This window comes from Erpetoichthys calabaricus, chromosome 15 (assembly GCF_900747795.2).
Source record: "Erpetoichthys calabaricus chromosome 15, fErpCal1.3, whole genome shotgun sequence".
In the NCBI taxonomy this organism is placed as follows: domain Eukaryota; kingdom Metazoa; phylum Chordata; class Cladistia; order Polypteriformes; family Polypteridae; genus Erpetoichthys; species Erpetoichthys calabaricus.
In genome coordinates this window covers 9,121,822-9,149,010 of record NC_041408.2, presented here as the reverse complement: position 1 = coordinate 9,149,010, position 27,189 = coordinate 9,121,822, and the positions used below count along the sequence as shown (strand labels likewise).

At 43.0% G+C, this 27,189-nt stretch overlaps 1 protein-coding gene across 2 annotated transcripts in view; it reads left to right on the top strand.

The window, feature by feature from the left end:
* The first annotated feature begins 292 nt into the window (after positions 1 to 292).
* Positions 293 to 27,189, top strand: part of LOC114666152 (cAMP-specific 3',5'-cyclic phosphodiesterase 7B-like) — a 220,972-nt gene continuing 194,075 nt past the window's right edge. Inside the window, exon 1 of one of the 2 annotated variants that reach the window (XM_051919301.1) lies at positions 293 to 687. In XM_051919301.1, the coding sequence (XP_051775261.1) occupies positions 667 to 687 (21 nt within the window). In that variant the 5' untranslated portion in view covers positions 293 to 666. The remainder of the gene's footprint in view (positions 688 to 27,189) is intronic. The other variant, XM_051919302.1, reaches the window with a different exon arrangement.

The following is a 27,189-nucleotide window of genomic DNA, read 5'->3' as shown; positions in this document are numbered from 1 at the left end:
AAAAACGAAAAACAGTTTTATTGTACCGCGAAATGCACTATACAGAAATATAAAAGAATTGAGGCAAGAAGGCATCCCTTTACAAATAAAGTCATTCAGTAGACTGTTACCGGTCGGAGGGTAGAACCTTCCTCGCTGCACGAGTTCTCTCGTTGATAACTGTAAGTCGCACAAATGAGGAACACATGCTGAGGAAAGAGTAACAGAAACCCTCTGACGTCACGACTGCAACGAGGAAGCGTAAATAGCGAGATTATAAGGGCCGGAGTGGGGGCGTGGTCATCCAGACGCAGCCGCGTGCAGCCCTCTTTTGATTGGTGCGTTCTTATCCCGACGGCGGAGGCAAGTCAGCCGCAACTCGCGCAGTCAGTCAGTCAGTAGCTGCTCAGTGCACGAGGCAGGAGAGGGTGTGGAGCTGCAACATCGTGAGGCGCACTGAATCCGCTCGCTCTCTCCTCTCCTACCCGTCCTCCTCCCCTCCCACACACTCTCTCTTGTTGCTTACCCGTCCTTTTCTCCAAATTGGCTTATTTTTTATTTTGTGCACAACACAAACTCTCTCCTGGATGCGGGTGCTGGATTCTGCAGAACGCGTCTTCATGAACGAGTCGCACCGCTCCGAGATTTCACTGCACTTACAGGGCACAGACCTGCCACTATGGTTAAATGTCTTGTTTAATGGTTGAGGTACGTACTCCTCTCTTATAGATTGTTTTATAAAGGGCAAAAGCATAACAAGTCAAAAAAAAGTATAAGCAGATAAGGCGCCGTGTTCTGTCGTTCTTGCTCTTGTCGCTGCCATACTGTAATAAATGAGGTCACCTTTTAATGAAGTTTTGTGTCAAAGGGAAGAATTACTGTAAGGGCAGGTCGCGGCTGACTTTTTGATTGCTGTCTTTAACTTTTTATTTCCCCTTCAGTGAAAAGCCGAAAAGATGTTTTGTCATAGCAAGTGGGCACAGCACTGATGCGATGGCATTTCAATTCGCTGCAGATAAGGCAAGGCAGAAAAAAGATAATGTGATCGGAATACTTAGCTGCGGTCATGTTGTACACGAGTAGTACAGAGGAAAAAATATAAATAAGTAACCGACGAGCTTTATCCCATCAGGGCTTCTCCACGGCAAATACTTTAAAAAGTCGTGTGCAGTGTTTGACCCTTATATTCCTCATTCCGGGGGTCCGTTAACACCGCAGTTAGCCAGAGTTCCCGGGGGCCACTGGAGGTCAGTTTTGTAATTTAACAATTAAAATAAGAGTTCTTGTGCTTATAGATTGTTAAAGCAGTTTCAACAATTACGTGTAATATATATTTTTTATCATCAGAGGCGAATGTTCTCTTGTAGCTTGGCAGGGGGGCTCCTTATTGGTGTCAGTTTGAGGACATTACCATGGGGGGCATAACAAAAAATAAGTGGAAACTTGTTTTTATAAAGTTAGTAGGTAGTTTTGTTTTCTAATTAAATCTAAAATATTTAAAGCAACAGAAGCACAGGTTCTTTTATTTTTCTTATCATCATATCAAATTATCAGTGTATGTTGTTAATTTTAAGTGTTCAAAAATACCATTTATGTGTCTTAAACATTACATTTTTGTTTCTGTGAAATATGCATAGCAATTTGCCTAGCACATAGATCCTTTTTTTTTATTAATAATGGTTTATCTACTTGTATTAAGATATTATTTGTCTGTATACCCCTTTTTACACATCGGTCTTTTAAGCTCAGTTTTTATGTTGTTGAAATGGCCATTTGTTTTGCACTCTCTAAAGTGTCATCTTCACAGTTCTGCCAGTTTTGTCCATTTTTGTGGAGCTGATAGATAATTTGCATCTTCCACTTTCATCTTTGCCTGGTAGGCAAACTGCTGTGAGTCTGGGTGGTCTACCCCAAGAGGACTCGGATAGCGCAGGACCAGCCTGTCAAAGGTCTTCATGATGTGGGACGTAAGGGACACTGGTGTGTAGTCATTAGGTGACTACGCCTTCTTTGAAACTGGAACTGGAGAGGAGGTTCTTCTACAGCAGTGGCGCTTATGTAGACTTGTGGAACGTCTGTTTAGTAAGACTTTTAATGTTCGTAAGAAGGACTGCATTGGCTTGATGTAGTACCAAACCCAGGGAGAATTGTGACTTTTTACAGACTTTTGAATAAATAAATATTATTTTGCTATGGGAAAAACAGTAGCCCCCTCTCAGATAGAGACCAGAATAACTAAAAAGAGATCTCAGTACCATTCCTTGTGTCTGTATGTCCATCGACCTTTATTTTATTGTTTTTTAGCATGCACCTTTATCATACATTTTTAATTTGACCTTTACAGAGGAATGTTTTAGTAAGACTTTTAAAACTAAAATTCCCAATGTCTGTAAGAAGGATTGAGTTTTCTGCTTTATGTAGTATCTGCTGTATGTTATATAGTGCCTTTCATTATTTGTTGGTTGGTAGACTGACAGACAGACTTGAAAAGGTGTCAAGTCTTCATTCTCTTGTCTGTAAGGTCGGTTGAATTTGCTTTATGTAGCATCTGTGTTATATAGTGCCTTTTATCATTTGTATTGCTAGAGAGATGGCACTTTGTTTGTCCCCAGGGAGACATTTTGGCTCTTTACAGAAGTTCAATAAATATTATTTTACTGTAGCAAACAACAAGCCAGGCTCAAATAAAGACCAGAATAACTAAAAAAAAAGAAAATTAAAAAGCGGTCTCGTTACCTTTCCATGTGTCTGTATCTCTGTCAGCCTTTATTATTTTTTTTAGCATGCACCTTATCATAAACACATTTTAAATTTGACCTTTATAGAGAAACATTTTAGTAAGACATTTAAAATTAAAATTCCCTTTTGTCTGTAAGAAGGATTGAGTTTGCTTTTTGTTGTACCAGTCTTACATAGCGCCTTATATTATCTGTCATAGGGAGCGAGACAGACAGACAGACAGGTAAAAGAAACAAAATGTTCTTTCTCTTGTCCATAAGATGTATTGAATTTGTTTTATGTAGTGAAGGTCTTACAGTCCCTGTGTTGGCTGGAATTGGCTCCAGCAGACCCCCGTGACCCTGTAGTTAGGATATAACGGGTTGGATAATGGATGGATAGTGCCAGTCTTTATATAGTTACACCTTTTATTATCCGGCTGTCTGTCTGTTAGCCAAACTTGTGCTGTTAGGTAGAATAGCACTTTGTATGTGCCCAGGGGGAAATTTGGCCTTTTACAGAATTCCGATAAATAAATATTATAGCAAACAATTACTATTATTATTATTATGTTAATATTTTATTAATATTATAGCAAGCAACAAAATTATTATTATGTTTTATTATTATTATTTATATTTATTATTATTATAGCAAACAACAACACCTTCTCAAATGAATAACTAAAAGGAAGGAAAATTAAAAAGATGTCTCATTACCTTTCTGTGTGTCTGTATTTCCGTCAGCCTTTATTATTTTTTTTATTTAGCGTGCACCTTATCATAATCCCCTTTTTGATTTGTCCTTTATAGAGAAATATTTTAATAAGACTTTTAAACTTAAAATTCCCTTTTGTCTGTAAGGATTGAGTTTTCTTTATGTTGTACCAGTCTTATATAGCGCCTTTTATTATCTGTCAGTCATAACTGTGCAGGGAGGGAGACAGACAGACAGACAGGTAAAATGTAACATTTTCTTTCTCTTGTCCATAAGATACATTGAATTTGCTTCATGTAGTGCCAGTCTTTATATAGTTGCACCTTTTATTATCTGTCTGCCAAACTTGTGCTGTTAGGCAGACAGACAGATAGCACTTTGTATGTGCCCAGGGGGAAATTTGGCTTTTTACAGAATTTCGATAAATATTAATTATTATTATTATAGTTATTGTTATCATCATTGTTATTATTATTATTGATATTAATAGTGCAAACAATTATTATTATTATTATGAATCTAACAAACAACAACAGAATTGGCCTTTTACAGAATTCCAATAAATAAATATTATAGCAAACAATTACTATTATTATTATTTTTATGTTTTATTATTATTATAGCAAGTAACAAACAATTATTATTATGTTTTATTATTATTATTTATATTTATTATTATTATAGCAAACAACAACACCCCCCCCCCCCAAATGAACAACTAAAAGGAAAGAAAATTAAAAGGATGTCTCATTACCTGTCCATTTATTATTATTATTATTATTATTATTTATTATTCATTTTTTTTAGCATGTGATTATCATAAACCCCCTTTTAATTTGTCCTTTTATAGAGAAATATTTTAGGAAGACTTTCAAACTTAAAATTCCCTCTGTCTGGATTGAGCAGGATTGAGTTTGCTCTTTGTGGTGCGTCTCCTCCATCTTCTGCAGTCGTCTATCTGTCAGTCGGACTTGGCTGTCTTTCATATCACATAACTGTGTTTGTGTCCTAATTATCATAAACTCGTTATTAATTTGAGTTGTATAGAAAAATATAAGTAGTCATATTTTGTTACCGTTTTCATTAATGAATCGTTACGTCACTTTCCAACCTGCTTAGTCCTGAACAGGGCCTTGGGGGGGTCTATCCCAGCTAGCATAGGACTCGAGGTAGGAACAAACCCTGGACAAGGGTGCCAGTCCATCGCAGGGCCAACACACACACACACACATTGGGGGCTGATTTAGATCGCCAGTTCACCTAACCTGCATGTCTTTGGATTGTTGGGAGGAAGCCCACGCAGACACAAGAAGAACATGGAAAGTCCACACATGGAGGATCCGGGACATAAATCCTGGTCTCTTTACTGCCACACACCCTATGCACCACCGTGCTGTCCTGAATCGTTCTGTCCCTTCCTTAAATATTTTTGTACAGTGTTGATTGAAGCATTTTGCGATTTTCAAAGTTAATATTTGTTATGTCCTTCTGTTTTAAGTTATGATTCTATATCAGTTATTTTCAATTCAGGTTTCTTGTACAAAGAGGAGCATTTGGTTTGTCGGTGAGCGTTTTACAAACAGACCAAAGCATCCCATTAAAAACACAGTAAACCAGAACTCTAAATTTGTACAGATAAAATATTATTATGAATGTAATTCTTCTACCCTACCATGTCAAATAATTGATGCAACACACCAAACCATACCATCTTCTTCTAAGCCCACTTAATTCCGAGCAGGGACACAGGGGACTGGAGCTCAACCCAGCAAGCGTAGGGCACAAGGCGGGAAGATATCACTGGACAGGGTGCCAGTCCATCGCAGGGTCAACACACACACACACACACACACACATATCTCTGGAGACAGTTTAGCATTGCCATGTCATCCTCTTTTGACAGTCGGAGGAAAGCCACTTAGACACAAGGGGAACAAGAAGATCATACAAACTTCATACTGGAACAGGAGCCCTGGTCTCTTTACTGTAAGGCCACCCTAGATATTAAAGATAGAAATGAATCCACTATTAAGTGATTGACAGCTGTTTGGCCCTAAAGTTAAACCTGCGAGTGTTTTAATTATTAAAGTTTTAACAGATTTCGAAGATTAATGGCAGTCGGGCTGATGGGACTGCTTCGGCCGGTTGCTTTTTATTGTTGTCAACTTGAATGTTTGCCCCAGCGGCAGCAACTGGAATTGTGAATATGGTGAGCGGGTTCAACATCTGCTTTCCGCCAAACTTGATTCCTAAATGTGCTAGAGTTTTGGACTGTTGGCATTTTGTTATTTTACTGTGGTGTTTTGTAAATTTGATTTGCCATTTTGCAGGTGTGTGTTGCTAAAGTTTAAGGTTTCAAACCCCAGCCAGCCGAACCCTTAACTTGAAAACGGACTCCATAGAGGGTCGTTCAGGATGTAGTTGTTAGAATTCAAGCTGAAAAGGCACAGCTTCTTAGGATTTTCTTGACTTAGACTTTGGATTGTGTTTCTGGGGCATTATTTGCTCGGAATTGTCTTGCTGGGAACTCGGTTATGCCTTTTGTGGTCTTCAGAGCTTCTTAGGGACACAGAGCATTTTTTCTGATAATAAATTTTTTATTTTTAGGACTTTAGGACTCCCAGTCCATGACACTTAGAGTTAGAATAAGGTCACCATTCTTATAGTAGGCCCAACTAAATGAGGTTGGCATCAGCAGTGGCATCAGACCACAAACTTTTTCTCTAGTAACCCCAGAATTTTGAGGGCTGACTGGCAGCCTGGGGTGAAACCAGAAAATGACAGATATAAGTACATGTTCTAATCAAACATTGACTTGATTTCATTTTTGTGTTTTTCAGAGCTTCTTAGTGACACAGATCTGACAGTAAATGTTTTTAGTTATGAAGCCTCAGTGTTTGCCCTTATTACTAGCCAGGGTTTCATGTTGATAATCCCCCTCTAGTGGACATTTTTTTTCTAAGTGCTATTGGAACCTGCTTAGAATTGTGACCTAGAGTTAGAATAAGGTCACTGTCCCAATTCAAGGAGGTTGGAATTGGCAGTGGAATTGGGCCATAAAAAATTTCTCTAGTAGCACCAAAATTTTCAAGTAAGCCTGAGTGAATCCAAAAGTAAGTCCACGTTCTAATCAAACATTGGCTTGATTTTATTTTTGTGTTTTCAGAGCTTCTTAGGGACAAAGAGCATTTTTTCTAACAATAAATCTTTTTATTTATGAAGCCTCAGTGTTTGCCCTTATTACTAGCTAGGGTTTGATGGTGATATCCCCCTCTAGTGTTCATGTTTTCTAAGTGTTATTGGAACTTAACTTGCTTTGCTACTCCTAGTCCACAACATAAGGTCACCATCCCTCTTGTGTGTCATTAAAGTCCCCACTAAAGAAGGTTGGAATTGGCAGTGGCATCTGGCCATAAAAAACTTCTTCTGTAGTAGCACCAAAATTTTGGGGGATGACAAGCAAGCCTGGGTGAACCCAGAAGTAAGTCCACGTTCTAATCAAACATTGACTTGATTTTATTTTTGTGTTTTTCAGAGCTGCTTAGTGACAGAGCATTTTTTTCTGACACTAAATCTTTTATTTATTTGTTTTCCCTGTTTACTTGCTAGGGTTTGATGGTGATATCCCCCTTTAGTGGACATTTTTTTCCAGGTGCTATTGGAACATAACTTGCTTTGCTATTCCTAGTCCATGACACCTAGAACTGTGACTTAGAACAAGGCCACCGTCCCTCTTGTGTGTCATTAAGGTCCCCACTAACGAAGGTTGGAATCAGCTGTGGCCTCTAGTAGCACCAAAATGTTGGGGGATGACAAGCAAGCCTGGGTGAACCCAGAAGTAAGTCAACGTTCCAATCAAACATTGGCTTGATTTCATAATTCTATCTGTGTTAATAAACACTAAACTATACAGAAGTGTGATATATTCCTAATATGTCCCAGGCCACACATTGGTCTGTTTGAATTTTCCAGAAGTTTACCACTTTGTTCTTGCCTACTACGCTCATCCACGTAACCGAATTGATTTTCGACAAAGGTTTACTACAGGTCTGGTCTTTCCGCGTTTGTGGTGATTTTATTTGCCTACATTTACAAAGTTTCGTTAGGGTCTTTGGATTCCTGAAGTTACTGTATCCACATTATTTAATTCCGGGGGGGGGCTGTTAATGGAGGTGTGCACAGGGATGTTTTATGCCGCTAGTGTCGGTGACCTTGCACTACGGGACGACACTTCTTGTGAGTGCCCAGTGACTCCTCAAATTGCCAGCTTTCTATATGCCACACAACACACACCGCCACAATGCCAAGCAGCTGCCCGGCTGTACCGTGGGCCTGTGTTTTGTTTCATTTTTTCATTCTGTTTGAAGACCTTTCATGACAGCTTGCTTGAAGCCGGCCAGTACAGTACGCTTGTGGTTACCATCGCTGCTGCTTCCTTCATTCAAGTAAAACAAAATGTTTATTTATTTGAAGAAAACTCCAAAACAAAGCTTCATTTACACAAAAAATAAGAGCGTAGGTTAGAAGTAAATTGTTGTATCGGGTACTTGGTGACCCCGTATAATTTGTAAGAGTGCACAATATTGCAACGTGTAAATCGTTGAGACACGAGTTCCAAACGGAGCTGAGAACAAGATGGCCGGTTCCTGCATTATATAGTCAGGAGGCCAGGAGGGCGGGTTAACGGAAGTGATGTCGACGGTGGGAATGTGGCTGTCGGGCTGCAGAGGGAGGAAGAGAGAAGGCATTGGACCACAGCGCCAACCCCTGGTTTGCCAGGTAAGCAGTGTGCCCGTCTCCCCGGGTGTGGCAGTTGTTATATGCTAGACTGAGTAGTGCGCCATTGTGAAGATCTGTTTTTCAAAAATAAAGTAAAATGGATATTAACTCTTTGAGGGCTGAATATTTTTTTCCAAAAAGCACCCAAATCCAGGGTCTCACACATAAACCAACCTGAAATATTCATCTCTTGTAGCTCGAGATGCTCATGGGTGGCATGACGGCCGGCAGGAATGTATGGCAGGCTGGTTGCCAGGCTGTCTTCGTGTGGTGGGGCTGGGGACGGCAGCAGCAGTCTCGATCACAGCGCAAAGCAATCTGGTTTATACCACATGTTATTCTGAGTGGCGGTCTTCATCTACACAAACGTGTTCGGCACCACGAATAGCTGGAGATCGATCAGCTGACGCCGGTACCTCACTTTCGTTTTCGATCTTGATCTCCAGATCACAATCGGAGTACGACAGGTCAGAGTCCAATTCAGCAATGCTGTACAAAACGTCGTCCATGGAGTACTTTGCTTTGTGCATTCGCTTCGACCTCTCGCCACTTTGTCGATGCCATTTTTGTCGTTGTTTGCTCTTCATCACTCCCCGCAAGCACATGGGAATCTCGGTCAAACCAACGAAGCAAACTTTCCTTCTAGCAAAGAGAGTCGAACTAAAACGTAATGGCGGGTTTTGTCACCATTTGAAGTTGCTTACTGCTCTCCGCCCTTCCTGCTGACAAAAGTCAACATCCGCCCTGAAAGAGTTAAAAAAAAAAAAAAAGAACATGGCGGGCACAAAGATAGTGTGTGTTTCAAAAACTGTCTAATGAACTCGCCAGTCGTCCTCTTCATCGAGGAGCTCAAGTCTGTTTCTAAAATGCAGTTATCCATCCCCCTTAATAAAAGGATAAGTGCTTGTGCGTCCGTCCATCTGTATGTCTGTCTGTGCATCAGCCCGTGCGCCTGTCCGTCCATTCGGTCGCTATGTCTCAGTCATTCTGTAACACAAAAGGCGTTTAGTCAGCCGTCACTACCAACCGCACGCCGCCGCAGAGATCTTCCTGTACCGATTTGCTTAGTGACTGCTGATTTGCGAATGCAACAATTTTTCGTGAATCATTGGAACTGATCCGTGAGCGTGAATGAATGAATGAATGGAATCAGTGGAGCTCACTGGGAGTGCTAAAGTGCGGGCATGATGCCATCCAGCTTCCTCGTTTTAGATGTTTGAAGAGCCTGTGCCAGTTCTTCCCGCCCGATTCACGATTCTCGGCGAACAAGGAGTCTGTCGTTGATTGTTTCCTTCCCCTTTTGCTGGCTTTATCATTTGTATAAGTACATGATGATGATGATGATGATGATGATTTTAGTCTTCAGAAATGGTTTATGAGAATGTAGGTTCCTACTCAGCAGCTCGTATTTTAGAGTGGAAGCCAATGTGCATGCTGGCATTCTCTGAGAACTTCAGCTTCTGTAGTGTGATGTTTCACCTGCTGGTTAATAAGGAGCAGTTTCATTTTATGTGGGTTGCAGGATGGCACAGTGGTTGGCACTGCTGCCTCATTGAGCCGGTGTCCCATTTGAGTCCGGCATCAGGTTGTTGCCCATGTGGAGCTTGGATTCTTTCCTTGTATATCTGGGGTTTCTTTTGGGTTCTCTGGTTTACCTCCTCATCTGTAAAATGTGGATTTCAGCTTGATTAATGATTCCAAATTAGCCCACCGTATGAGTGTGTGATGCTCTGTCTAGGATTAGTTCCTGCCTTATGCCCAGTGCTGCCTGAGTAGGATGTGTCTTCCCATGGTCCTGAGCTCTGTGAAGCGGTTTGAGAATGACGCGTGGAAGGCAAATAAGGAAGCGGAGAACTGAAGGAGGGTTTTAGGTGCCAACCGGGCCACCCTGTTTACTGCCAATGTCCAGAAAACCGAACAAAAATGAATGAGCAGTGGCACAACAGAAAATGGGCAGAAAAGCTGCCTCTTAAACCTCAGTGGCTTCTCAAAACACTCGCTTTATTGAGGTGGGTCTGGGTCTGGGAGCTTGTTCATGTGAAACGTCTTTCCTCCGAATGAGGCGCCATCTTCTGGGAGCCCTCAGGTTTATAATGTCCTGACTGGAAAGAGGCGTGGCTTAATTGAGTGGGGGCGTGGCTGGGGTGTCCTCCTTGGGCGGCTTCTCGGAGGTGGGGAGGAGAAAAGAGATGACATGCTTAGTGTTGGCACCCCCTCTTGTCCTTGAGGGTCATTATCTGTGCCTTGATCCTCAGATGCCTGTGCGTGACAGTTGTTCTTACTAAATGTTGGAGTGTCTTCAATATGTGTTTTAAAGTGGAGATACAGTCTTTAATAAAAAAAAAAAAAAACAAAACGCAGCATTGAACTCATTTAGTAACGGTTGCATTATGATAGAGGATTCTGAGATCTTTAGCGCATACAATGCCCCCCATATCAGAGGGTGGCTACCTTGTGTTTAACGTTACGTGACTTCTAGTCGTGGGATATGCTGGATTGGCCAACCACAGTCGCCGTTCTCGTGGCTGGACCATGTCAATTTAAATCTGTTTTTTATTTTGACATTAAAGGGTCTTTCTCTGTTGATCAGTGTCAAAAAAAGCAAAACAAATTCAGTCCACTGGCATTCAGTGTTGTGTAACAGTCAGTCAGTCAGTCAGTCAGTCAGTCATTATCCAACCTGCTATATCCTAACACAGGGTCACAGGGGTCTGCTGGAGCCAATCACAGCCAGCACAGGGCACAAGGCAGGATCACATCCCGGGCAGGGCGCCAGCCCACCGCAGGGCACACACACACACAAGGGACAATTTAGGTTCACCAATATCTATGTATCTATCTATTCTACAATAGATAGATAAACGCTCATAAACATTTGGGGTTTTTGGCCCAGTGTACTGCAAAATAAGGTCAAAATATTTATTACAAATCATCAGACATAGAAGGGCGGGTGGACGGACAATTTATGGAGGACAACCGGAAATCAAAACAGTGGGATGCTGGGAAAGCGTGGTGGTGGATGGGTAGCTGATGTCATCACAGGGGGACGAGAGGAAAGAAAGGGACCCAGAAGTGTTGTGCTTCTTGGAGTCATCTGGGTGCGATTACGGTGGCGATGCTTCGTCTTTTCTGAGAAAAAAAAGAGAGAGAGGGTAGTACCCCACCGTTGTCCCCTGGCATGACTTGTTGCTTTGCATGTTGGGTCCTTAAGCTGCTCCCCATATGCTTGCTTATCTATCTATCTATCTATCTATCTATCTATCTATCTATCTATCTATCTATCTATCTATCTATCTATCTATCTATCTATCTATCTATCTATCTATCTATCTATCTATCTATCTATCTATCTATCTATCTATCTATCTATCTATCTATCTATCTATCTATCTATCTATCATCCAACAACAACATTTATTTATATAGCACATTTTCATACAAAAAGTAGCTCAAAGTGCTTTACATAATGGAGAGAAGAAAAATAAAAGACAAAATAAGAAATTAAAATAAGACAACATTAATTAACATAGAAAGGAGTAAGGTCCGATGGCCAGGGTGGACAGAAAAAACAAAAAAAAACTCCAGAAGGCTGGAGAAAAAAATAAAATCTGTAGGGGTTCCAGGCCACGAGACCGCCCAGTCCCCTTTGGGCATTCTACCTAACATAAATGAAATAGTCCTCTTTGTAGTTAGGGTTCTCACGGAGTCACTTGATGCTGATGGTCATACAGATTTCTGGCTTTTAATCCATCCATCATTGTTGGAACATCATGGTGCTTTGGGTAGATGGTGGTGGCGCACGCCACCACCAAAAGGACACTGGGAAAGGAAACAGAAGAGAGAGTAGGGGTTAGTACAGATTTTAGAGCCACCATGAATAGTTATTATAATGAATTGGATATACAGAGTATCAGGATTAAATTACAGTGAAGTTATGAGAAGGCCATGTTAAAGTAATGTGTTTTCAGTAGTTTTTTAAAGTGCTCCACTGTATTAGCCTGGCGAATTCCTACTGGCAGGCTATTCCAGATTTTAGGTGCATAACAGCAGAAGGTCGCCCGCCTCACCACTTCTTTTAAGTTTTGCTCTTGGAATTCTAAGGAGACACTCAGTTGAGGATCTGAGGTTATGATTTGGAATATAAGGTGTCAGACATTCCGATATATAAGCCGGGGCGAGATTATTTAAAGCTTTATAAACCATAAGCAGAATTTTAAAGTCAATTCTGAATGACACAGGTAACCAGTGTAGTGACATCAAAACTGGAGAAATGTGTTCGGATTTTCTTTTCCTGGTAAGGATTCTAGCAGCTGCATTCTGCACTAGTTGCAAATGATTGATGTCTTTTTTGGGTAGTCCTGAGAGGAGTGCATTACAGTAATCTAGCCGACTGAAAACAAACGCATGAACTAATTTCTCTGCATCTTTCGATGATATAAGAGGTCTAACTTTTGCTATGTTTCTTAGGTGAAAAAATGCTGTCCTAGTGATCTGATTAATATGCGATTTAAAATTCAGATTACAATCAACGGTTACCCCTAAGCTTTTTACCTCCGATTTGACTTTTAATCCTAATGCATCCAGTTTATTTCTAATAGCCTCATTGTATCCATTATTGCCAATCACTAAGATTTCGGTTTTTTCTTTATTTAATTTGAGAAACTTACTATTCATCCATTCTGAGATACAAGTTAGACATTGTGTTAGCGAATCAAGAGATTTGGGGTCATCAGGTGCTATTGATAACTACAGCTGTGTGTCATCAGCATAGCTGTGGTAGCTCACGTTGTGCCCTGAGATAATCTGACCTAATGGAAGCATGTAGATTGAGAAGAGCAGCGGACCCAGGATAGAGCCTTGTGGAACACCATATAGAATATCATGTGTCTTTGAGTTATAATTACCACAACTAACAAAGAATTTTCTCCCTGCCAGGTAGGATTCAAACCAATTTAAGACACTGCCAGAGAGGCCCACCCATTGACTAAGGCGATTCTTAAGAATATTGTGATCAATGGTGTCAAATGCGGCACTCAGATCTAAGAGGATGAGAACAGATAAATGACCTCTGTCTGCATTTACCCGCAAGTCATTTACTACTTTAACGAGTGCAGTTTCTGTGCTGTGATTTGTTCTAAAACCTGACTGAAATTTATCAAGAATAGCATGTTTATTGAGGTGCTCATTTAACTGTATAATGACTGCCTTCTCTAGAATTTTACTTAAGAAAGGCAACCTGCTATATCCTAACACAGGGTCACGTGGGTCTGCTGGAGCCAATCCCAGCCAGCACAGGGCACAAGGCAGGAACAAATCCTGGGCAGGGCGTCCGCCACACACCAAGGTCAATTTAGGATCGCCAATGCACCTAAACCTGCCTGTCTTTGGACTTGGGGAGGAAACCCATGCAGACACGGGGAGAACATGCAAACTCCACGCAGGGAGGTCCCGGGAAGTGAACCCAGACGGGTCTCCTTACTGTGAGGCAGCAGCACTACCACTGTGCCACCGTGACCGCCCTTGTGTAATAGTAAAATGTGAAAACTTCCAAGCCAGTGAATACAGTTTATAGGCGCAGTATTCATTCCTTCATTCTTTTTTTTATTCCAATTGGGGGTCTATGTGGGCAGCAACAAGTGCAAAGTAATTGGGTGGGACGCCTCTTCATCTCATGGCTCACATATTAGAAGAAAAAGACATTTAAAATAAGCTGAACACAAACCTTCTGGTTGTTTGCCTCCTAGTGGAAAACACCGTGCCCTGTAAATGGCTCCCCCCAGGTTCGTTCTCCCATCACTGATCCCTGTGTGACCCCCGAGTCTGTTCATATCCTTTGCCCAGGATGCTATTGTTGAAATGTGGAAGTAATTTTTTTGTGTGATTGTGATTTATAACGTTGCAAACGTCGGCTAAATAAATGAAGGTAATAAGACAGAAATAGCCAAGTAGGACAGAAGCCCTGAAGCTTCAGCTTGGCGCGGCTGCCCATTCCACCCAATTTTAGTTTTCCGGAAAGTGTTACCACTGAACATCTGAAGGCTTCCCCCTTTTTTTTTTTTTTTTTTTGTGTGCCTTTTAAATATTTATTTTACCTTTCCTAATCAAGCGGACTTTTTCTTGTATTGTTTGAAAAGGAAAGCTTAGCTTTGTACTTGAGAAGTGCAACTTTCACGGTGTTTACAGTAGCTGTAAGGAAATGTTTCCTGCTTTTGTGGCGCATGGATCCCCTTGGAAAAATAAGGACTTGATGCCAAGAAGAAGGCCAAAAAAAAAAAGAATTCAGATTGATGGATTTGTTCGCTTCATCTCGTGGGACGTGTTGTGTGTGTTTGGTTGTCTCTCGATGGAGTCGCTCATTGGAGTTCGATGTAAAGCAAGGTTGTCGGGTCGTTTTTTTGGTTTTCTCCCAAGAATTTGCCGTTGCACTGCAGTCACTGAGTGCTGTTTACAAAATGAATTGCCCACTTCTGAACGGGACCACGGCGTCTTCGGTGACAGATGAGACAAGTTGTTCTTTAAATTCTACACGAGACATCTGTACAGTGTTGTGTGGTTAGATGGCCCAGAGCGAGCAGCGCTGAAACGTCAAGAGGAAATCGTCTGGTTCTCTAGTCGAGGATTTTTGCTGAAGATTTTTGGAGTCCTGCACTGATGCGAGTGTCCATCAAGCGGACATTAGTAAGTGCTCAGCCACTGCCTATGAAGCAGTCGGAATTGTTTTTTCTGTTATGTGGGAATTTGAAGTTCATTGATGGGTGCCTAATCTATGAGAAGGGATGTATAGCCCCCCGTTTTCTATGAGGGGGAGGGAAGCGTGTCTGACCAAGGAAGACGACATTCCCATTTTAGAAAGTCTTGGGGTTGTGCACTAAGAACAGCTTAAATGCTCACGTGATGGTAATTTCCCTCCAGAACACAAGGGGGCGCTGTTAACCCACACCTTATCTCTTCCTCCCTCAGCAGACCGGAAGATTGACGACTTTACCATCTTTGACGTCACTGACATCAACATGTCTGCCAGCCTAGACCCATCTTTTACTGCCAGAAGTCCTTGTCAGCCGGCAGTCTGTTTGGAGACTGAATGATTTTTCTTTCAACGCATTTATAACCCTCATTTTGTTTATTACAGGGGTCGCCAACTCCGGTCCTGGAGGACCACTGTGGCTGCCGGTTTTCATTCAATTCCTTTTTTTTAAACGAGTGCCCCGTTTGTGCTGCTAATTAACTTCTTGTGAATTCATTTTAATTGAATTGCTTTTTTAAGATTTGTTCCCCTGAATTTCTTCATCGTTCCTATGAATTGCTTCATTTCTTTCCTTAAATGGCACCCAAATAGAAATGAAATGAGAAGTGAGGGAGCCAACAGAAGACCAGCTAAGTCAGGGCCTCAAACTCCGAGCAGTTGCTGAATTAGGCGGCGAGTCTCGTCATTAATTAAACTCGTTCTTTAATTCCGTGGCTTGCTGCTGCTCTCGTGGTGCATTAGCAGACATTTCCGAAAGAGCAGAGTTAATGCTTTGTGGACCTGAGCAGATCAACATTCCTGAGAGGTTCACTTTTCTTTATTTTTCAGATATTGTATGATGGTCACAGTTTGCTGGTCCTGTTTTGGCTCATTTTGGATCTCATTATTGTTTGGCTGCTAATTAAGGAAAAAAGAAACAATGAAGGGGTCCGAGTCTTCAAGAGCAAGTCAATTAAAACAAATTCACAAGAAGTTAATTAGCAGCAAAAACCGGGCACTCACTAAGAAAAGGGTTAGAATGAAAACCTGTAGCCATGGTGGTCCTCTAGGACCCTGGACCTGGACCCCTGGTTTATTACTTACCAGGTTTGCCTACGGGTACATCGATACCTGAAAGTTGTATGTGTTCTTTATTTGAAAAGGTACCAAAAGAACACAATTTTTATAAACGATTTGGTACCAGCACGGCTTTTCAAGCACTGTGTGCTAACGATCGGAGCTCCAAGGGGGCGCCGTCCGCTGTTTTGATTTTATTCTACATATTAAATTTAGCTGGAATCACCAAGGGGCCCAAACCGCTCTTTGAACCTGTTGTCACGCATGTTTGCCTAGGGGTCATCTCTGTCGAGATGTGTCCAGCTCTAGACCTCCACAGCTCAATTTTCAGTAGCTTTGCTGGGCAGCCAATTGGATTGCAGGTTTTTGTCACTTGGTTTACTTGGCTTGAGTCTGATTAACCTCCCCCAGCCCTCCTCTTAACCATAGTGTAACCAGTGACGTATAATATAAAGCAACAACCTCCTCAACGGAGTGGAGCTCTGGAGGTCCACAGCTAGACTCTGTTGCATCCTTCAGGCTCTGGCAAGTTACGTAGTACCACTCCTGACCAGAGGGGGTGCTGTTGCTTGTGCGGTCTTCTTTTCCTCCCTCAGTTCAGACAGGCTGCCCTAGGCTGTCTCCTAGCCCTTGCCTTCAGCTCAGAGATGGCCCAACCCATTCTGGTTGAGGCACAATTAAAAACGAGCCTCCCTAAAGGATGGCGGCTCACTCTAGGACTGAACGGTGAAGGAGACGGAACTCCCTGCAGCACAGCTTGAGTAAATTTTTGTTTTAACTTGGCCAGTTTTTACACCATTGTTTTAACTGGCTGTGAGCGTAGAAGCACAGGAACATTTTTTTTTTGTTTCATTTTAAGCGCATTCACATATAAAGCACAAACCACCTATTGTCTGTATGTCCACATGAAACAAGTCGTCCCCCCGTTGTTGGACCAGTTTTGTTGAGATGTGGCACAGTTATTATTCTTCAAAGAAATTTGGCGAGTTTTTCGTTCGGATATCTTGAACAAATTGTGCTGTTCAAGGTCTTGGAATTTCAAAATCTCCCGTTGAAAATGCAAGGTCATCCATCTTGAAACAGAGAAACGTTCTGCACGACTTAAGCTATGAAGTAGTTTACGGTTTACCTTGAGAGCAATTGCTAGAACTTTATATATTGTGAAAGTACGAGACTTCAGACATGGTAAAGGTTTGGGGCAGCCACCTGTATAATATGTTCCTGGCTGCAAAAATAAAGAATTGTAAAGCAAGAGTAGATAGATACTTTATTAATCCCAAGGGAAAATTCCCATACTCCAGCAGCAGCATACTGATAAAAAACAATATTAAATTAAAGAGTGATAACAATGCAGGTGTACAGACAGACAATAACTTTGTATAATGTTAACGTTTACCCCCCCGGGTGGAACTGAAGAGTCGCATGGTGTGATGGAGGAACGATCTCCTCAGTCTGTCAGTGGAGCAGGACGGTGACAGCAGTCTGTCGCTGAAGCTGCTCCTCTGTCTGGAGATGATCCTGTTCAGTGGATACATTGAATTCTCCATGATTGACAGGAGTCTGCTCAGCGCCCGTCGCTCTGCCTCGGATGTCAGACTGTCCAGCTCCGTGCCAACAATAGAGCCTGCCTTCCTCACCAGTTTGTCCAGACGTGAGGGGTCCCTCTTCTTTATGCTGCCTCCCCAGCACACCACCGTGTAGAAGAGGGCGTCTGATAGAACATCTGCAGCATCTTATTGCAGATGTTGAAGGACGCCAGTCTTCTAAGGAAGTATAGTCGGCTCTGTCCTCTCTTGCACAGAGCATCAGAATTGGCAGTCCAGTCCAATTTATCAACCAGCTGCACTCCCAGGTATTTATAGGTTTGTACCCTCTGCACACAGTCACCTCTGATAATCACGGGGTCCATGAGGGGCCTGGGCCTCCTAAAATCCACCACCAGTTCCTTGGTTTTGCTGGTGTTCAGTTGTAGGTGGTTTGAGTCGCACCATTTAACAAAGTCCTTGATTAGGTCCCTATACTCCTCCTCCTGCCCACTCCTGATGCAGCCCACGATAGCAGTGTCATCAGCGAACTTTTGCACGTGGCAGGACTCCGAGTTGTATTGGAAGTCTGATGTATATAGGCTGAACAGGACCGGAGAAAGTACAGGCCCCTGCGGCGCTCTTGTGTTGCTGACCACAATGTCAGACCTGCAGTTTCTGAGACGCACATACTGAGGTCTGTCTGTAAGATAGTCCACGATCCATGCCACCAGGTATGAGTCTACTCCCATCTCTGTCAGCTTGTCCCTGAGGAGCAGAGGTTGAATGGTGTTGAAGACTGAGTCCAAAACAGAACTGAAATCCAGAGGAAGGGAGAGAGGTTTTATAGGGAGTCTTGGGGAAGTGACGTCGTCCTCGAGGCCAGGACAGGAAGTGACGTCCTCAGGGCCAGGACAGGAAGTGACGTCTTCAGAGTCGATGCAGCGGAACCTGGTGGGATTTCCCGGGAAAGGTCTGCAGGGAACTTAGAAAGAAAGTCAGTGCACCCCGCCGCCCCCTGGTCGGGTGAGTCCGTACCATTCTCTAAGCCTGTTAGCTGCCTCCTACTCGCACGTGTGTGACAATATACATAGTGAACATATTCCTCTTTTATCGCCTGACAGCTGCTCACCCAATGGAAGTGAGTCACATGATGCGCAGAGTGCGTGGACACAAACACTTCTCACAGCAGCTCCCTCTCCTGGTGCTTCAGGTAATTTAACTTAAAAGAAGACAAAAAAAGTTACTTTTCTGGAGATTAAATGGAAAGGGGAAACAATTATGTATGCATAAGCAAGACCGAATTGATTAAACAATATCATCTGCAGATTATTTTTGTAGAGAACTGACGTTATTGTCCTGTTTGAACTCATTAATAACACGGGAACGATGCTGCTGCCCTGACTGATATAAACACAGCAAAGGGTTACCAGTGGACGGTCGTGTCTGGCGCCCACCCCCAGATATATATGAACAGTTGCGGTAAGCCCCCCGAGCCTCTTTCCCATCATATACAAAATAGCCTCTGATCAACGGTAAACGTATTATTCAAGATACATGTACGAGTTGTGCAAAACCCCCAAGGGTGACTGATCTTGCATACACATGTGAGTCGCACGAAACTCTGATATTCAGATTTTTATTTGTGTGTAACACCGCGCGACACTCACCGAGGTGTGCAAGACCCTGATCCCTGAAAATCCTGCAGACGACCCCGGAAATGGAACTGAGGTTGATCTGCAGGCAGAAGATCGGACTACTCTGGCCACTAATAGTGAGGATAGAGTAGGGTTACAGTTTGCTCGGGGCTGATTACTAAGCGGTACAACAACACAAAGGACTGTCACGGTTTATCCTGATCGGAAGAACTGCAGTTACTTCCTTGTATCTTCAGACTGGAATTAAAATCTTTACAACTACATGAGGCTGAAGATGGCTACCTGTTCGCCGTTTATTGAGATGCCTCCTTCCGAGGTTGGCTGCTTTTTATATTGTCTGGACCCAGAAAGGGGTGGGGCTACACTGGGGCATTCTCTTGTATTACGTCAGCGCCCCCTCTTGTCCCAAGGGGTGGAAGTGGAACATGGTCCCCAGGCACACGTGTGACAATATAAAGATTATTTCTTTCTCCTTGTTACTTGCTGGGTTCAACAGTTTTCCCCCTCTAGTGGGAATTTTTGGGACTCTCGGTTCATAACCATGTGCAGCACTTGTTTTACGAGTGAAATGAATGTCCTCTGTTAGAAAGACACAAGCAGAGATCATAAAGGTGTGGGGCTCCTGGGTGCTTCCCTGTGTATAATTGACAATTGTGTAAATGAAAAGAAATGCGAGTACGTCTTCTCAGACACGAGTCAAAATAGACTGAAGGCATCATGGGGGGTGCAGCTTGTTTTTAGGATGACAAGGAGGAAGTGGTGAGTTCAGGAGAATGTAAGCCGGAAGTGATGTCATAGGTGGTCAGTGCGTCGACCAGCCTTCCTGCAATGGGAAGCATTAAGTGACAGTGCCAACCCCTGGCGCGGAGTGTTATTACCATTAGATGAGAGCCCTGAGGTTATCTCCCGTATGCATGTGTGTGACAACTTATAAAAGGCCGTTGGATTGTTGAAAGAGCGTTTAGGTAAGATTTAATAATGCAGTGCCAAGGGGGTCGATGTAAAACGTCATTTGAGGACCTGACCGTGTAGGTTGCCACATTTGTTGTGTACCAGTGGTATGTTGATAATGGCGCCATTAAGCACAGCTTTGCGCACGCTGGGAAAAATTCTCAGTTGAATGCAGAACAGATGGCGCTTCCCCTGAAGATTGAGATGTTGGCCCAAAGCCATTAACGAGACCAAATGACATAAATAGCTTTGTCCATCATCCCACAGAATGCCCTGGCGTGGGGGATGGCTGGGGGGTAAATCTGTCCTGACATTTCCCTGGTGCGTGCCACTGACCTTCATATTGTAGCTGCTGATCTTTACAAGAGGGGATTTTCAACATCCAAAAGAGCCACAAATCTTTGGTGAGTCAGCGGACTTTCCATTCCTTGTTTCACTGTTGTCACCTTGGCTGTGGTGACATGAATAAAGCCAAGAGCTCTCTCCTCTCGGACTGCCAGCGTCGCCGTGGTGTAGTAAACCAGCAAGTCCTCGGCACCCTCCATGCTTTAGGGAGGCCGATAAGGTGCAGTAGTTGAAAGTTAATCAAATCGAGTAAACTTTGGAGCGACCTTCTTGATAGCAACACAAGTGTTGGTTATCTTCATCATGTCATGCAATCAGGCTTATAGAAAACGTTCTTCATTTTAAATGATTTGCGAATTCCCCACGAGTAGACCCGTAGCTGGCAAATCAAGTCTGCTGTCGTCGACCGAGAGGAATGCACGAGTCCAAATGAAATGTTGGGGTGCCACCCCGTTTACTGAAATGATAAAAGGCGCACCATAGGCCCTAGAAGGGACAAAAGGGTAGAATTGGAGTAATCTGGCTCTGAAGAGCGGTCAGGTTCAGGATTGGAGCTCTGTCTGGTGGCACACCCCTAAAAGGAGACGCTTCCTTCCGGGAGTGCCCCACTCTTATAACCTATGGACTGGAAGGGGCGGAGTCTCATTGGAGAGCTTCTCAGAGCACCAGATAGTCAGCAGTTGTGCCCCCTGGTGTCCCGGGTTGGTAGAGCTCACCTCCGACAAGCCTGGAAAGTGACCCTGTAACACACATGCGTGACACTGCACTCCTACTTTAAACTTTAATCCTTGGTTATTCTCGAGAGCTGTTAAGTTACCATTAGCCATGAGGCTGGAAACCACAAGTAGGTGTGTTAATTAGATGTGATTGGTGAAATTCACAGGGGTGAATGTGCTTGGTTCACAGGGGACCTTCTTTGTATTTTGATTGGTGTTCTTTATCCATGCATCCATCCATTTTCCAACCCGCTGAATCCGAACACAGGGTCACGGGGGTCTGCTGGAGCCAATCCCAGCCAACACAGGGCACAAGGCAGGAACCAATCCCGGGCAGGGTGCCAACCCACCGCAGGACACACACACACACACCCACACCAGACACACACTAGGGCCAATTTAGAATCGCCAATCCACCTAACCTGCATGTGTTCTTTATTATTTATTTATTTATTTTTTACATCATGGTGGCTATTCTGTGGTTTGAGGTTGATGAGTTTGACGAACGTATTTATTTTGTCCTTTCTTGGACGAAGTTGTAATTTTTTAGCATCTTATCAATGTGGATTTAATGTGGCTTTTTTAACACTAATCAATGGAGTCTTCAATGTCAAAGAGAAAAAAGATCTTACAAAGGTGCGTACGTTAATTACGAATATAAAACCCAAAATAATTGATTGCGTAAAATATTCAGTCTATGGTACTGTAGACAGCAGCCATGACAGCCTTGAGTCTGTGTGCTTGAGTCTCTCTCTGTCTCTCTTGATGAGCTCTGCCATTTTATCTCCATTCTTCTTCTTTGAAGAAAGTGCTTTAGCTTTGTCAGATGTCATGGTGATTGCGAGTTGACAGCCTTTGGATTGAGATCTAGACTCTGAATCGGCCACTCTAGGACATTCATATTGTTGTTTCGATGCCATCCCTGTGTAGCGTCGGCCATTTTTGAACCGAAAACTGAACTTCAAGAATGCCAGGACCTTGCAACCCAAGTGAACAGGGTGTGAATGCAGTTAGACAGGTTTCTCTAATAACCAGTTGGAGTCTAAACTGACAAGTTAAGGAGAAGCTAAGGGAGTTGACCATCAGGACGCCGAATGAATGGCTGCTGAAAATGGGGCTTTGCCGCCATACATGAAGAATAAATTAAAATTTGTCATTTCAAGCAGTAATGCCCATTATACTCTGCAGTAATGTCTTGGCTGTATTTTTAAATCAATTTTAGTGGTATCTTGATAAAGAAGATATCGATTTCTATTAAAGGCATGAAAATTTCTGGGTGACCCCAATCTTTTGACCAGTATTGTGTATTTTGGCTTAAATTACAAATCTAGGACTCAACAGGTTTTGTGTACCAACTGCCCGGCGCTGGCATCATCTAAAATCATAAAAAGGGTAGCGATTTTCCAGTTTTGGTTACAAAGTTTCGCAACTTATTTTCATAATCACTTTTTTTTTTTTTTTTGCATAATTTGGAGACAGAAAGACATCCTCTTAGAGCCTGCGTGGCCCGGTACCGGGCCGAGTGATCCTTTAGAAATCTTTTGCCATTTCATACAGATGAACTTTGCCATACGCTGACACAAAACAACACTGTGTTTGTAAGTGACGGGTGTCGACTTCACACTCCTAGTAATTAAATTGTTACAATATTTATGATGTGTAGTGTTTCATATATTGTCACAAAGAATATTTGAAAAAATCATAGTAATCTGTGTAAGTGTTATGCATCAACCAAACAGTCCCAACCAATAGATTTCAACTAACCGCCAACCAAGCAAATGTTAGCAATAGGTTGAAAACCAGCGTTACACCACTCTTCAGGTTTTTCGTGTACTCTCATACTGTATATATTCACAAAAAGACAGCAAATATCGACAAGTGATGCAGCAGTGCTTGCAGCAGATTCTCCTGATCAGAACAAGTCCAAGCACATTACTGTGCAATGCATCAATCGTGAGATCTCCTCCAAGTAAGAGGAGTCACGAAGGCCACCTTTGGTAAGGACCACCTCACATTTGGGTCGTTAGCTCTGACTCGATAGTGTCACACACTGGCAAACGTCATACTGTTGGATGGCAGTGATTGTGACGTCTCCAATAATACGCAGATGTCAGTATAATGAGACACAACTGAGGGAGTGCGGAATGAAAAAAATACAGAGTTTGAAACAGGTAAATGTGTAGGTGGGGTAGGGGGGTTCTTGGGTGTATTAAGGGATAGGGTTTACTGTGTCATGTGCAATAAAATCATTCTTAACCTGGATCCCCGTTTGGAGACGTTTTGGACAGGAGAGGGGGGACCCATGGCACCAATTACTCTCACGATTTATTTCTTTGTGTTATCAACAGGTAACAGTTGACATGTCTGGGGACTTCTTAAAGGTGAAAAAAGCTGCCCTGACATTACTTGTACATGAGATATGTGGTATCAGGCAGCAAAAAATGTGAACAAAATGACTGAGTGCCTGTTTTGCGTCCCTAGTTTAGTAGCAGGTTCTAAGTAAAGGAATGTTTAGATTTGACACAAACACAGATTCTGTCACATGGGAGAAGTTCTCTGTCAGGTTTTAGTGAATGTTGTGCTTTTTGAATAATAAGGCTTTATTTTGGGGTCCCGTCCCCCGCCACCGTCAGGTGGAGTTTGCTGAAAAATGCCCTCAGGGTGTAAGGGGGTCTTAGCAAGAATTGTCAAACGCAAATTAGCAGTTATGTGAGAGGACCTCAGCAGCGTCCAATGGTCAAAAGTAGAAGAGCAGGCCGAGTTATTATTTTTTTTTTCTTTTGTGTCTAAATTTATGGTGGCTTCTGCAATCCCCAGGTGAAAGCAATGGGATTTGGGTGGTGTGTTCTGGGTGTCTCCATTTTGGACTTTCTCTGCTGTATGTTAACGGTGCCAAGGTCTCATTTTTTTTTCCCTTTTTGGCTGTCGATTCTTATTCTACATGAATTCTTTGTTTAATTAATACTTGGAACGCACTGTTAAAGTAGCGCTATAATAGTTGCCGATTGATATGTCCTGCCCACTTTGACAATCCCAAGCTTGTCATCATATGACCTTAATTAAACCGAGCAATGTGCTAAGCTTCCTAAAAGCAATCAAGCAAGCAAACCCGGTATATGCCATGGTGCTCCCATGGGCGTTATGATTGGTTTCAGTTCTGACACGTAAAATTTGCTTAACCAGGGTAATGTGTGCTGAGCTATGTCAAATGTAACCTCTAGGGGGCGCAGCTGAGCCCCAAACCACAGACACAGCAATACCCAACACAATTGCAGGTTCAAATACAGTGGCACCTTGGTTTGCAAACATAATTAGTTCTGGAAACATGCTTGTAATCCTTAGCACTCGTATATTAAAGCGAATTTCCCCATAAGAAATAATGGAAACTCAGATAGATAGATAGATAGATACAGTAATCCCTCACTATATCGCGCTTCGCCTTTCAAGGCTTCACTCCATCGCAGATTTTATATGTAAGCATATTTAAATATATATCGCAGAGTTTTCGCTGCTTCGCGGGTTTCTGCGGACAATGGGTCTTTTAATTTCTGGTACATGCTTCCTCAGTTGGTTTGCCCAGTTGATTTCATACAAGGGACGCTATTGGCAGATGGCTGAGAAGCTACCCAACGTACTTTTCTCTCTCTCTTGCGCGGACTTTCTCTGATCCTGACGTAGGGGGATTGAGCAGGGGGGCTGTTCGCACACCTAGACGATATGGACGCTCGTCTAAAAATGCTGAAAGATTATCTTCACGTTGCTATCTTTTGTGCAGCTGCTTCCTGAAACGACATGCTGCACGGTGCTTCGCATACTTAAAAGCTCGAAGGGCACGTATTGATTTGTGCTTGAAAAACAAACTCTGTCTCTCTCTATCTCTGCTCCTGACGGAGGGGGTGTGAGCAACCGCCTTCAACAGCTTTGTGCCGCGGTGCTTCGCATACTTAAAAGCCAAACAGCCCTATTGATCTGTTTGCTTTTCTCTCTATCTCTGTGACAGTCACTGCTCCTGACACGCACTCCTTTGAAGAGGAAGATATGTTTGCATTCTTTTAATTGTGAGACGGAACTGTCATCTCTGTCTTGTCATGGAGCACAGTTTAAACTTTTGAAAAAGAGACAAATGTTTGTTTGCAGTGTTTGAATAACGTTCCTGTCTCTCTACAACCTCCTGTGTTTCTGCGCAAATCTGTGACCCAAGCACGACAATATAAAAATAACCATATAAACATATGGTTTGTACTTCGCGGATTTTCTTATTTCGCGGGTGGCTCTGGAACGCAACCCCTGCGATGGAGGAGGGATTACTGTACTTTATTAATCCCAAGGGGAAATTCCCATACTCCAGCAGCAGCATACTGATAATAACAATATTAAATTAAAGAGTGATAACAGTGCAGGTATACAGACAATATCTTTGTATAATGTTAACGTTTACCCCCCCCCTGGTGGAATTGAAGAGTCGCATAGTGTGGAGGAGGAACGATCTCCTCAGTGTGTCAGTGGAGCAGGACGGTGACAGCAGTCTGTCGCTGAAGCTGCTCCTCTGTCTGGAGATGATCCTGTTCAGTGGATTCTCCATGACTGACAGGAGTCTGCTCAGCGCCCGTCGCTCTGCCACGGATGTTAAACTGTCCAGCTCCATGCCTACAATAGAGCCTGCCTTCCTCTCCAGTTTGTCCAGGCGTGAGGCGTCCCTCTTCTTTATGCTGCCTCCCCAGCACACCACCGCGTAGAAGAGGGCGCTCGCCACAACCGTCTGATAGAACATCTGCAGCATCTTATTGCAGATGTTGAAGGACGCCAGCCTTCTAAGGAAGTATAGTCGGCTCTGTCCTCTCTTGCACAGATCATCAGTATTGGCAGTCCAGTCCAGTTGATCATCCAGCTGCACTCCCAGGTATTTATAGGTCTGCACCCTCCGCACACAGTCACCTCTGATGATCACGGGATCCATGAGGGGCCTGGGACTCCTAAACTCCACCACCAGCTACTTGGTTTTGCTGGTGTTCAGTTGTAGGTGGTTTGAGTCGCTCCATTTAACAAAGGCCTTGATTAGGTTCCTGTACTCCTCTTCCTGCCCACTCCTGATGCAGCCCACGATAGCAGTGTCGTCAGTGAACTTTTGCACGTGGTAGGACTCCGAGTTGTATTGGAAGTCCGATGTATATAGGCTGAACAGGACCGGAGAAAGTACAGTCCCTTGCGGCGCTCCTGTGCTGCTGACCACAATGTCAGATGATTTGTTCTACAACCCAAAATGATTAATACAAAACATCCATCCATTATCCAACCCGCTATATCCTAACTACAGGGTCATGGGGGTCTGCTTAGTTAGCAAACGAGAGAACTACTTAACGGATTTAGATCTTTTTTTCCTATAACTTGCTTGAACATTCCGGTTGATTTTACAACTTCTCTCAATGCGCTAAGAATCCTAGTTTGCTTGCAGGAGTGATATATTTGCGCTAATCTGAGACGGAGGCAGCGGGCCAAGGGGAGGAGGAAGAGTGACATCAGCAGTAGGTAGCTGAGCGGGGCCCTCCTCACTGTCCTGTTTCATTAATACGCGGGCAAAGCAGCGGGGCATGGCTAGTAAATAAATAAATGAGAGAGGAGAGTTAAGTTTAAATCTTTTCTGGTCCACAAAACACATGGGTAATGTTCTCAGAGAAGGAAACTCTACAGTGCCATTCAAATTTCACTTGGATGAATGAACGCACTAACAAGCCAAATAGTTAAATACCAAGTTTTATTATCAGCAAGGACCGTCTTCTAATTAGGAAACTGGCTGGAAGGAAAAGCTGCAGCCACTGCGGCCCTCCAGGACCGTGATTAAGGACCCCTCTGCCTTAGTTGTTTCTTTTTCCTTAATGAGCAGCCAAACAATAATGAGACACAAAACAAGCTGCCACATGACCAGCTAACCTGAAAATAAAGAAAGGTGAAGGTCTCAGTCATGTTGGTCTGCTCAGGTCACCGAAGCATCTTAATGGTGGTCT